At 45.8% G+C, this 12,212-nt stretch overlaps 1 protein-coding gene across 1 annotated transcript; it reads right to left on the bottom strand.

Moving 5' to 3' along the window:
- Positions 1-133: 133 nt before the first annotated feature.
- On the bottom strand, positions 134-12,176 carry LRRC41 (leucine rich repeat containing 41). Its single transcript, XM_067567848.1, has 10 exons — positions 11,931-12,176; positions 11,199-11,285; positions 10,194-10,264; positions 7,161-8,394; positions 5,702-5,947; positions 4,345-4,509; positions 3,468-3,566; positions 2,877-2,999; positions 2,048-2,123; positions 134-1,517 (listed from the first exon to the last, which is right to left on the bottom strand). The coding sequence occupies exons 1-10, from the start codon at positions 12,040-12,042 to the stop codon at positions 1,283-1,285; spliced, it is 2,448 nt and encodes an 815-aa protein (XP_067423949.1). The 5' UTR covers positions 12,043-12,176; the 3' UTR covers positions 134-1,282.
- Between the last annotated feature and the right edge of the window lie 36 nt (positions 12,177-12,212).

The raw sequence follows: 12,212 nt of genomic DNA, 5'->3' as shown, positions 1-12,212 counted from the left end.
GTGATGTTTCATTCAGTCTAACGTAGGACATACTGTAATAGTGTCAGGGCATAACCAGTTCTGCATCTGTGAGAGCACATGCAAGATCCAGTTCACAATTGGTATTACTGTCTTTTTATTCAGCTAAGTCCCATTACAAAAAACCGAGTTGCATCTTCCCATGGAAGTTAATTCCTGGCTGCAGATCTGGTTTTCAGAATGCAACCACCACCCATCCAATTTACAGGCTACTGAATGTACAGGCACTAATGCTGATCTGAAATCAGCTGGCAGGGTCCACTTATATTATGAAGAGCCTAATACAGAGCACTGAGAAATGCAATAATTCCTCTCAAGAGCAATCCAACTTAAGCCATTTTTGAAAATCTTGGTCTAAATGAGTTGTTTCTGGATGGCCCAGCCTGAGACACCTCCACAGGGCTCAATTTTCAGAAAGTGCATGAGTCAGGGCCCATTAAAATCACGGCTATATTTTATTTTTTGGAGGAGAAACTCATTTGTGTTGGCATCTTTTTTAGTGAGATCACCTTTCTACTATGCAATGAAAGAATAGCCCATCCTATATCAAAGTTTCTACTCAAGTGTGTTTTATAAAATAAAAGTGCTGAAGACAAGCAAATTGTTCTGTTTAAGATATTTTTGTGAAAGTATATATATTAAATAAACACAAATTAAGGAAAGCAGGGCCTAGAAGGACTTCCTTCCAAAGGTAAAATGGTTGCAATCAAAACCTTTTGTTGTATTGAAATCTCTTCTCTCTCTCATTTTCCAAAAATCAAACTGGCCAGGGCATTGTGTTGATTTAGCCTTTTATTTTCTAGTCACACAGGCGAGAGGCTGAGTACGTTTAGGGCAGTTTGTGTTCCTGTCAGAGCTCCTACTGGAATGCTGCAATAACTAAAAAATTCCACCAGCCAGTTACCATTCAACAACAGCTTAAAGTCCTGCTGTAAGGGGAAGAGACTGGTGTTTTAAATGTGTGTCCTGCGCAGTGGGCTAGAATCAGGTAAGATGCTTCTTGGCTCCCCCTTTCCCCTTCTTTATTCCTAGTACATAAGCTGACGGTTGCTGAGTTTCTGTTCCCCTAACCCTGTTGTGCCTTGCTCAGCGGGGTGGTGTAAGACCCTCTGTTGTTAGTATGCTAGTTTCTTATCCCAGCTGCGCCTGCAACATGCTTCGCACACACAAGCTGAGCAGTAACGTCAAAGTAAGGGTGGGGGCACCGTTCTGTAAAACTTGATTTCAAGCTACCCCTGATTTCACAGCAGCTCGGGGGCGCTCATCACATCACGCTAATGTAGTCAGCGAAGGCCTGCGAGGAGTCCCAGGTGCTGCTGACCACACGGCACACAGCTTTGAGCCGCCGAAGCGCCTCTTGAGCTGTCGCAGCATCTTGGTCCAACCAGTTCTGAAAGAGGCGGAGGTGGGTAAAGGTGATCCGCCCCCCTCGCTGCAGGATGTGGCTCTCCAGCTTCTTTGCAAACTCCAGCAGCCCATCAGGTTTGATGCAATTTGAGCTTTAAGGGAGTAAAACAAACAGTAAAATGCAGTTGAGGGGGGGGGGGGGGGAAGAGAACACTGACTCTCAGGCACCACAGTAATAATGCGTAGGCAGGGGATATCTAACAGCTTGGTTGTATCAGAGGGAGACTGGTCATGCACAAGAGCTGGCTATACTCTGCCTCGATAAATGGCTGAACTGTTCTGTCCATTCTCCCACCCGGTGGCAAGCAACTGAATAAGTCTAGTGGTTTTGTAATTAAACTCACTCCTAGCCCTTTAAAAGTGGGGCTGAGATGCTCCACAATGAGATGTTTATATTTCTTTTTCTTCCCTTGCTGTCTATGCATAGATACCTAAGCCTAGAGAATGCTCAAAAACTGGGTAGCGGCCCCAATGTGTTCCCTAAAACCTGTTCTTAGCGCTGTGCTATCAGCTCCACTAGCGAATGGACCCATGCTCAAGATTTACCCAGCGCTCGGGACCCCTGAGATTTGTTTAAAAAGGGACGTGGCTGGAGAGTGCTATGGTTGAGGCAACAGCATACCTGACGTCCAGCTGGCAGAGGGAAGAGGATGAATCTTCAGAGAAAATGTCAGCCAAGGCAACCAGCCTGTGATTCCCTAAGGATGGGAAAACACAATTAACAGCTGAAGCTGCAATCACTGAAAGCGTCAAGGGAAGGAGGGAGGTACAATGGTGCTGCAGCACTAAGGGACTCAAGCAGCTTCAGTGGTGGACAATTACTACTAGAAACAGCTGCAATCCACTCCCCCCAAACAGCAGTGTTAAGTCACGATGAATGTTGGACTCATTCAGACTGGAGGCCTAGCGGTGAAAGAGCTTTGATGTCCTTTACTGAGCCAGTCCACCCCTCACACCCTCAACTGGTTCCTGAATATGATTCAAGTATTAGAGCAGGGAGGTTGGGTAGGAAATCATTAAAGAAACCTGTAACCTTAGAAAGATCCAAGCTGCATTGAGTAAGCTGATGCAGTAGCTTTCAGAGGCAGAGGCTCAGCACTAGCTTTAGCCAGGTGTACTATGCAATCAGAATTCTAGAATCAGACCCTGACAGCTGGAATAGGACAGCTGGAATCCTGCTTCTGACAGTGGGCAAAACCCGGTGCTTCAGCGAGAGGAAAAAAATCCCATCCTGCACCTGGACAATCGTGCAATGCAGCACATGGTGGAAATTCCCCATCTACCTCCATGAAAAAATATTCATCCCACAAAAATCCATCGGTTTAACAGTCCCTGTGTTTACACAGCTCAGTTGTGTGTTCAACTCATTGGTGTGAGTCAGTCAGTCAGCAATAGCTCTGGCAGGGAGCTAGAGAGAGGGGTGCCGAGATCGTTGCATTTCATATACATACCAAGTCTGTTTCCAGGCAGTTTGAGACTCTTCAGAGTTGAATTTCTCTTCACTATTTTGATTATGTCAGATAGAAACTCAGTGGTGCAGCTTTCAAACAGCCGACAAAACGAAAAGGTAATTTCTACCAAAAAAATACACACAGTGATAGATGTATCTTTGGCCTCTCTCACCCTAGTCAGTAAATTATTTATTACATATTGCAGGTATCTTTGGGGCCCTGTTTAACATGCAAGCACTGAAACCACCATTGCTAGGTATCTAGTTACAACATGCTTAAAACGAATAGTAGAGACAGGGCCCTTAATGGTGTTCTGTTACCTGGGTAAAAACCCAAAACCTTATGTGATCTGGTTACACAGTTATGATTCCATGCATTCTACGTCTAACAGCCAAGACTATAATTCGGTTGTTCGGTACTGCAGAATGGCTTCACACCCTTACCTCTCCTTAGCCACAACCCAGCTGTGTTCTCATTTCCCCATCTCATCTGAAGCTGTCGGTCAAACCCTGTACGCCCTAGGATCACACACTGACTCCACCACCAGCAGTCTGTGTGCAGCCCTCATAGGTGGCCGGGAGTTCGCTGTACCTTGAAGGACAGGATCCTGCAGCAGGAGAAGAACTTCCTTCTGGTAGTCAGCGAGGTTGACATCATGGAAGCTCAGTCTCTTCAGGCCTGGGTTACACTCTGCAAGAGAGACAAGAACTTGCTGGTCGGGTATCATGTGCCTGTGTATCAACAGAGACTGGGACGATCAGCTAATTCAGCCCCAATCACTCGGATGGATGTCATGGATAAACAGCAGCTCACCATTCATGGGACTTAAAACTTATGAATTTAGGACCAAATTCTTCCTTCAGATTCACGTCAGACAGTAACTCCTAACTCCCCACTGTAATTTTCATTGAAACAAAAATGGGAAGAAAACCCCTACTGCCTTTTCCATTTTTCTGTATTCGTGTATCACCCTGGGTGTGTACATGGCAGAGACAAAGAGGAGGGTAACATTTTTAAAAGCACTGAGGTGCCCAATTCACTTTTGAAAATGAGACTTAAGTCAGTTAGGCTCTTTTGAAAATGTTACCTACAGTTTACAGTCCAAGGCAACGGAAAAGCAAAGAGTTAGGGCTAGTCACCCTGGAAAGTCTTTGCTGAGACAGCTACACCGCGATAGCTATGCTGGCAGAGCCCCCTAGTGGAGATCCAGCTTTTGGCAGTATAGATAGATCACCTGCCTGAACAGTTTTGCAGGCACATGTGTGTCTACACAGGGTTTTGCCAGCATCGCTATTTCAGTCAGGGGTGTGGAATTTTTCACCCCCTGACAGACAGCTATGCCTACAAAAACTGGGTAGAGTAGACCTGGCCCCTCGACAAGGGGGACAGGGAGCCACAGAGACAAGCAGCTTACAGGAGAACATTATACGTTTTGTCCAAGAAGCTGACTACACAGGTTTATTCTTACCTTTGAGTGCCTGCAGAAGGAGCCCAAACTCTAGGGGACAGGAAATTGTAGCACTGTCCAGAGACAACTGCTGGAGAGACCTTGAGGCTTTCAACACAGGCAGAAGGAGAGTGGTTTGCAGAGGTTCTCTGGGGAATCGGATCTCTAACTCTTCCAGGCAGCTCACTAAGGGGGGAAAAAAAGATGTTTGTCTACAAACACTTTCCCTCAGAACACATCTGATAAATGTATTTGGTTCCCAGAGGAAAGAAGTCATCTATCGTAATTACTTGTCATTCAGATTTGTAGAACATATCCAACCCCAGCGTCTGGGCGCAAGAAACAGCAATGAGTGTAGACTATGGTAAAACTCAGGTGCCTAAATTTTACTGATTATCAATACAACTTAGGCTCCTAAACACTTAAGTCACATCTGAAAATTAACCCTTTATCAACAAATACCTGAATTAGATTTTCATTGCAGGACACAGTTCTCCACAGATCCCACGCCAAGCCAAAAGCCTGCAGCTTGGTCTACACTTAAAAGTTACCCCGGCCTAGCTGTGTTGGTCAAGGATGTGAAAAAACCCACACTCTTGATTGACATAGCTATGCTGACCAAAACCCCAGCAGGGATGCAGTGCTTAGCTCTTCAGATCATTCAGGGAGGTGATATTCCTACACTGACAGAAGAATAACTTCTGTCAGGGTAGGCTATGTCTACACTAGGGGCTATGCCAGCAGAGGCTCCCATAGTATAGCCATAACCTGAGTAAATACACAGGCCTTTCACAATGTCCTGAAAACCAACAAATCTGCTGGAAGAAGGGAGGCAATGGATTCCAGAATTCGGGGTTCCTGCCCTGCTGCAGCAATCTAAGGACTTAGCAGTGGCTTTGCACTTGATCTCAGCTATCATGATGGCAAGCAGAGATTTTTCTCTGACCGACACAACCTAAGATATATTGTAGGCCTGATATATTGTAGTCCATAGCAGGAATTTCACACCAGAGTGAACAGGAAGACACCACAAACCTTGCCGCTCTGGTATAATTTGCTCCATGTGGACCACACAGGTAAGCAAGTCAGCAGCCACAAGCAAGCACTGACTACAGGTTCTGCCTGGGCTTGTTAAGTGTCTGTCCAAGAGCCATCAGCTGTAGCATGACAGCGCATAAAACAGACTGGAGGCTACCATCCCACCTGGAGGTGGAAAATTGTGACAAGGTCTGAATCATAAAGGAATGTCACAATCACCTAGTTAAGTGCAAACTGGGCCAGGACTTTAGCATCTCATCCTGTGTGCCAAGGAGGTTGAACTAATCGCTTTAAACAAAGAGCAAGATCTCATTTATTCATCAGAGTCTATTGTCTCTACCTGGAATTTCTGCCTCCAGCGAGCTTGAATGCCCTTCCAGCCTGTTCCCCTCCAGCTGGTTTTTGAGATCAAAGCTGACCGAGAGAGTGTGAAGCCGGGGGAAGGCACTCAGGATGGCCTGAACAAGCTCCACGGAGGGGATGTGTGAGAACACGTCGCTCACTCGCACCACATGGAGGCGGCAGTCACTGCGACGAGAGAGGGCCCGGAGTCCAGATAGGATGCAGAAGATATTAGCACCAAGGCCTAAAACCAACATTTCAACAGCAAGCAAGATGGGTGTTACACAAACACAGAGCAAATAATTCAGCAAGGCTAGAACTATCTACACCTTCCTAACAGATCCCAGCGTTGGGCTGTGGAACGGTCTCCCCAGGGAAGAGGTGGAAGCCATCACTTCAGTCATTTAAAACTGGACAATGCACTAGACAAGAAATTGCAGGGAACAATCCTGTACTTCAGGGATGGAGTAGATGGCCTCTGATTAGTAAAATATGTGGTTAGCTCTAGACTCCGTCTTAAGAACTCCAGAGTCTTTCATACATATTGACAATGTTGGATATGAAAGACTGACTAGGTCACTTTGTCCATTTCCACTAGCGAGCAGATCTCTTGTCAGCAGAGCTTTATCTAGTCCAGTGCAATGTCCCAAGCGAGAGGGCTTCCTACAATTCCTTTCGGGAACTATTCTATAATCTAAGGCTCTTATCTTGTAACCTGCCCCCACAGAGAACTCCACTGATCTCAGCAGAGCTCAGCATGGATGCGAATCTGCCTGCATGCAAGAGTTTGGAGGATCAGGGTCTATCAGACCTCACCATTAGGAAGTTATCCTTTTCTTCGGTTTCACCCCCTAATTATACTCATTTGTCCCCTTAATCTAATGGATTTACATTCCAGTTCCTTCTCCGAAGTAAAGTTACCATATATTTACATAGGAACAAAAAACATTACGGGACATTTTTACTATGTGAAGAATCCTGTGGCCCCCATTAAAATATTAAACCCTTTTATTATTAATTACAGATAAAAAGGTGGTGCCTACGGGCCAGCCAAGAATAGGGCCCATTGTGCTATGAGCTGTACACAGTAAAAGGCCTCTCCCCTTTTCTTCCTTTCCCTTTTCTCACAGCTTGTGTCATCTTCATAATTCTGTACTCGCATCTTGGCACCTTTTCCTCTAACATACACACACCCTTCTATATTGTCCTCTCTTATTTTAAGGTCTGTTGCTGTTGACCATCTTTCCATTTTTTCCCCCTACTTAAAGAAAGCCTTGCCTGGTTGGAAGTGTCCTTGCTACCTGTGTTTTCAGGTTGAGTTTAAGAGTGCCCAGTAATGCCTGTTCCACCCAACCAAAATTTCAGTGCAGATCTCAGCAGTTTTTAGAATTTGGCTTCAGTCAGAAACAAGATTGTCAAACACACCTGAAATTAAAAGCTCTGTTATTACTACTAACCATTGTAAGACAGAACCAGTTTTTCTAAAGATGCCCAAGAGCTCAGCAGGTTACCCAGAATCCGACAGGTGTCCCCGGTCAGAGGGATGGAGAACAATTCCAGCGTGGATACACTTTGGAAGGGGCATGCAGCTTTCAGGGGAACGATCCCAACAGATCCTCCTTCCGTGCAGCCAACACCTTCGAAGCCAGGAGCGTCTGCTGAGGAAAGGGCCCAGCCATCAATGCTTTCCTCCTCCAGGACATTGCTTTCATACAGCGACTCTGCTGTCTCCTCCTCCCTTGCAACGGTGAAGACAAAATCATAAAGGTCTTCTGGATCTGCCCGCGCTCTGCGGTTTCTCCGGGGGCAGCGGCGCTTCCTCCCCGCTGCAGACTTAAACCATCTATCGGGCTTTCGGAAAGCGCGGCCAACTGAAGACCTTTGAGGTATGGAAGGCAGAGACTCTCCTTTAATGTTGTAATACTCAGGGGGCACCTTGCAGCTTACATCATGACATCTTAGGTTTGGTAATCCTTTAGAATTGCTCCTCAATCCACAGAGCACTGGAGTTGTAACGGTGCCACTACTGCTTCTGGACAGTTCTACAGAAGCTTGAGAGTCCGGATCACCTTCTTGAAGCACTTTGGTTGAAGCAGTTTGGACCTTCTTGCTTCTTGACTCACTGTCACCCCACTGGCCTGTCTCTGACTGCTCAGTGTATCCACAGCACAGCTGATTTGATCCCAGCAGGGCACCCTCCTCTTGAATTAACAGGCTTTGGACATCAGACTCCTTTCTGCAAAGGTTGCAAGGGCTGCCCTGCTGCACAAGCGTCTTATCTGGGTGCCAAAACCCAGCACACATACTTAGAATGAGGACTAAAAGTATTTTGTCGGGAACAGGCCAGGAGCAAATGGACACTTGGCTGACAGCTCCATGGTGGATCAGACGATGAAGGAGCAAACTCAGGGAATGTCGAATGGACAGATCGGAGGTCAGCAGGTGACGGAACTTCAAGATTCTCAGGGAGCACGCCAGACTTTCTAGCACTCTTTGGTTGGACTCTGCGGTGAGCTCTGCTACCCCCTGCAGCATGTTGCAGATGGTGAGCTGGGTAACATGCCGTGAGCTGTGGAGCAAGGGTGAAAAACGACGGTCGTTCAGGCGTTGATCTGAAGAAACATCCAAAACTCCATGCAGGACATTTGAGAAGAAAGTTTCAAGGAACTTCTTCCTCCAGCATGTGATGTTCTGTAATTAAAGCATCCCAGAGTGAATGGATGTTATCCTCATTTAAACAAGGACACACTGGGAAAGAAGCTAGGGGGGTGGACTTTCATCTCAGAATGCTAATTCAGATTCTATCAGGTCAGCGGTTACCATCTGACAAGTCTTTTGTGGCTTCAGTCAATGTCACAAAAACCACCGCAACTGAAACTAGTTTCCCAGTTGTCATCAGCCTCCATAGAGGTCAAGGAAGTGAACGTGCCACGGAGACTGAAATACTCTCTCATCCCAACAGGCAGTCCTGGGGGATATTGATGGTAAACAAGCTTATACTGCCACACCCTGTGCCACATGGGTTCTGTGTTGCAAGCCAGCATTTGACACCAGCTAAGGTTCTGAGCCTAAAAGGTATTCTAGTGTGTCAACTAGCATTGAAGGTCTTCATTAAAATCAACAGGAAGGCTCAGTATGTCAGATTTAGGCTTATGGGCACATTGTCCTCTCTAATCTTTCCGAGTTCTAATTCTATTCCCCGCATGTCTTTACTCCAACATCCGTACAGCAAAAGCTTTACAACTGGGACATCGGGAGCAATGCCCACTCAGCAATGAGGAAGATGGATGCATAGATTTTTATGGCCAGAAGGGACCTTTATGATTGTCTAGTCTGGCCTCCTGTATAACGCAAGACACAGAATGATCCCAAGTGGCTCCTGCATCAAAAACCCATAACTGCCAGTTGAGCTGGAGTGTCTCTTTCAGACAGACATCTAGTATCGATTCACGGACTTAAAGTGATGGAGACTCCACCATGTTCCTTGGTAAATTTGTTCCAACGGAGAGTTACACTCACTGGTAAAAAATTGCACCTTATTCCTAGTCTGAACTTGTTCAACTTTGGCTTCCAGTTGTTGGATCTTGCTATGCCTTTGACTGCTAGACTAAAGAGCACTCTGCTATCAAAAATCTTCTCCCCAAGCAGGTACTTATAGATCAGGATTAAATTACCACTTAACCGTCTCTTTGTTAAACTAAACAGATTGAGCCTCTTTAGTCTCTCACTGAAATGCAAGTTTTCCAGACCTCAAATCATTCTTGTATTCTTTTTCTGATCAAATTTCCAATTTGTCAACATCCTTTTTAAAGTATGGACATCACAACCGGATACAGTAATGCCATATACAGTGGTTACAACACCCCTCTATTTCTACTCAACATTCCCCTACATACATACATACATACATATCCAAGGATTGCATTTGTTTCCTTAGCCACCCCATTACTCTGTGAGCTCATGTTCTATCCACCATGGCCCCCAAGTCCCCTGCTGAACTCTGCTTTCCAAAATACAGTCCCCCATCCTATAAATGTGATCTACATTCTTGGTTTTTAAATGTAGGACCTTCCTAGAGTGGAATAAAATCAGAGTAAAATAAATTTACTTTCATGCCAATTCCTTGCAAGTTGGCGCTGAGGCCCCAGATGCACCGCACACATGCATACACTCCAGTAGGGGGATCCATCCCAATAAATTAAGCCCATAAAGTGCCATAGCATCTTTATGGATGAAAAGTTCTATATAAGAACAAAATAAGGTGTTTTCTGGGAAGTTTTAAATACCAGGATGACATCCTAGTCCCTGATCCTCTAAATACTTACACTCTGTTTAACTTCAGACATTTAGACACGTCAGTAGTCCCACTGAAGTCACTCAGTGGAATTACTCACATGCTCAACGTAAAATACAAGCAGAAGTGTTTGCAAAATTGGGGTGTAAGCTTTGTGTCCTTTCTAAATTGGTCCAGCAGCAGCTTTCCAATTCACCTCTGACTTGGGTGGTCTGATTTTCATCACATCGTTCCAGAGTTTGTGCCATATGGGCTGGGTTGAGAGGCCTGAAAAACAAACAATTTTATAGCAAATCCTCCATCTTGAAAAATTTGCTCAATTATCCCTTCTCAGGTTTCACAATGATATTAATTAAGACAAATATAAGTAGAAACAAGAGTCATCCATACCATTTTTGGGGGGACTATTCAGGGCACTAAATTGATATTAATTTAAAATAAAAAAGACATTTTGTGTTTGCTACGAAGGTACTATGAGGTTAAAACATCTTTAAAAGACATTTCCTATAAAAATAATCTTTTCCTCTATTACCTATTACACATCAGATTGTTATTCGTTTAGTTTTGGTAATCTAATTAATTATTTATAAATTAATTAAAACATTTATGTACTAATACTGCCTATATACTTTTAGTGTTCCTCATTTTGGACACTAAATAATAATTTTCACTGTTGAATGCTTACATGGGAGCAAAAGGCAGCAATGTTTGGGTTGCAAATACTGCAGGCCTTAATATTTACAAGACCATTTCCACGAGAATTTAAACAATCAAATATGTAAGCATTTCTTGTCCTAAGAACTGTAAATGTTACTTTTAGAAAGCCAAAGTTTGGGATGCAATTTGACTTTGTCTTTTAAAAACTATACATTTGGGGATTTTCACTGAATTCTAAGCTGTTTAGCGAGACTGGATACATCAGATATTACTAGCCCTTTATAACATTATTATTCATCAGCCACAATCAGCAGTCACTGAAAATCATTATCTTTTAATGCTTTTCAGTGCTCTATAAGAATGTGTTTGACATTCTAAATCCAGTTCCAATTAGGGAAAGCATCCACACCAAAAAACTTCTCATAGCTGATAGTATTGGTATCCCTCGCTGACAGCCTTAGCCGAGAGGCCAAGAACCACATGGACTACGGAAACCGAACAATCCTTCAATTTTACAGATGTAATTTCTATGAATAAAACTGACCTTTTTTCACAGCCATTTCCTCAATCCTTTCCAGATAATAGATATTGAGCAAAGGGAGGATGTCCTGGAGTATCTGTCCAGGGAGTGCTTTGGGAAGAGAACAGATGCAGAATGGTTTATAAGTTTGAAAGATGGAAAAGACTTAGAAAGACAGAAAAATGAAATGGAGACTGAAGTCCCCACTTGGGTAACGCTCTGGGTGTGTGGATTACATTCACACAAAATGTGGCATGGGCATTTGAAGCGGAGACAAGAACCCATCCTCATTGTGTCCACACACAAGTAGGTCCAGTCAGGCTCCCCAGTGATGCCTTACTAGTATCACACAGACCTTAGGGCTAGATAGGTCCTGGTAACCCGGGTCCAGTCACTCAGCGTGCTGCCTCACAGATGTCAGGTACCCAACCCAGGCCCCACATCGAGACACGCTTGGCTTGGGGCCCTCCCACTCCTGAACTGAGACACGCTTGGGGACCCCCCAAGTTGGGATCCCCACACACCAACTCTCACACTGGGCCAGAACTAAGACCCTCCCCTCCCCCCACCCACTGTCCTGGACCAGGCCTAGGACCCTCCCCTCCCCCCACCCACTGCCCTGGGCCAGGCCTAGGACTCTCCCCTCCCCCCACCCACTGCCCTGGGCCAGGCCTAGGACCCTCCCCTCCCCCACACACTGCCCTGGGCCAGGCCTAGGACCCTGCCCCCCCGGCATTGGCGCGGCGCCCCCCTTACCCCAAACCTCTCTCTCCAGGGCCCCCATGGCGGAGCTCACCACCGCCCCACTGAGCTGGAAGAGACTCAGGGGGCTCTCAGCCGCGGCCTCTCCCTCCGCCCGGGCCTCCATGCCCTGCCGCCGGCCTCACACAGCCGCCGCCGAACACCTCAGGAACGCGCAGAGCCCGGACACGGAGATCCCCGCCATCTTGAGAGGGTCCAGTGTGCGGCCTAGGGACGCCGCCATCTTGGGAAGGTCACGAGCTCCCCCCCCGCCTGGCTTCCGCTTCCGGGTGAGAG

The sequence above is a fragment of the Emydura macquarii genome, unplaced genomic scaffold, assembly GCF_026122565.2.
Source record: "Emydura macquarii macquarii isolate MOO-44397 ecotype Brisbane River unplaced genomic scaffold, CSIRO-AGI_Emac_v2 contig_2805, whole genome shotgun sequence".
In the NCBI taxonomy this organism is placed as follows: domain Eukaryota; kingdom Metazoa; phylum Chordata; order Testudines; family Chelidae; genus Emydura; species Emydura macquarii.
Note: the sequence above shows the minus strand (reverse complement) of the source record. Positions and strands in the feature narration are given on the sequence as shown.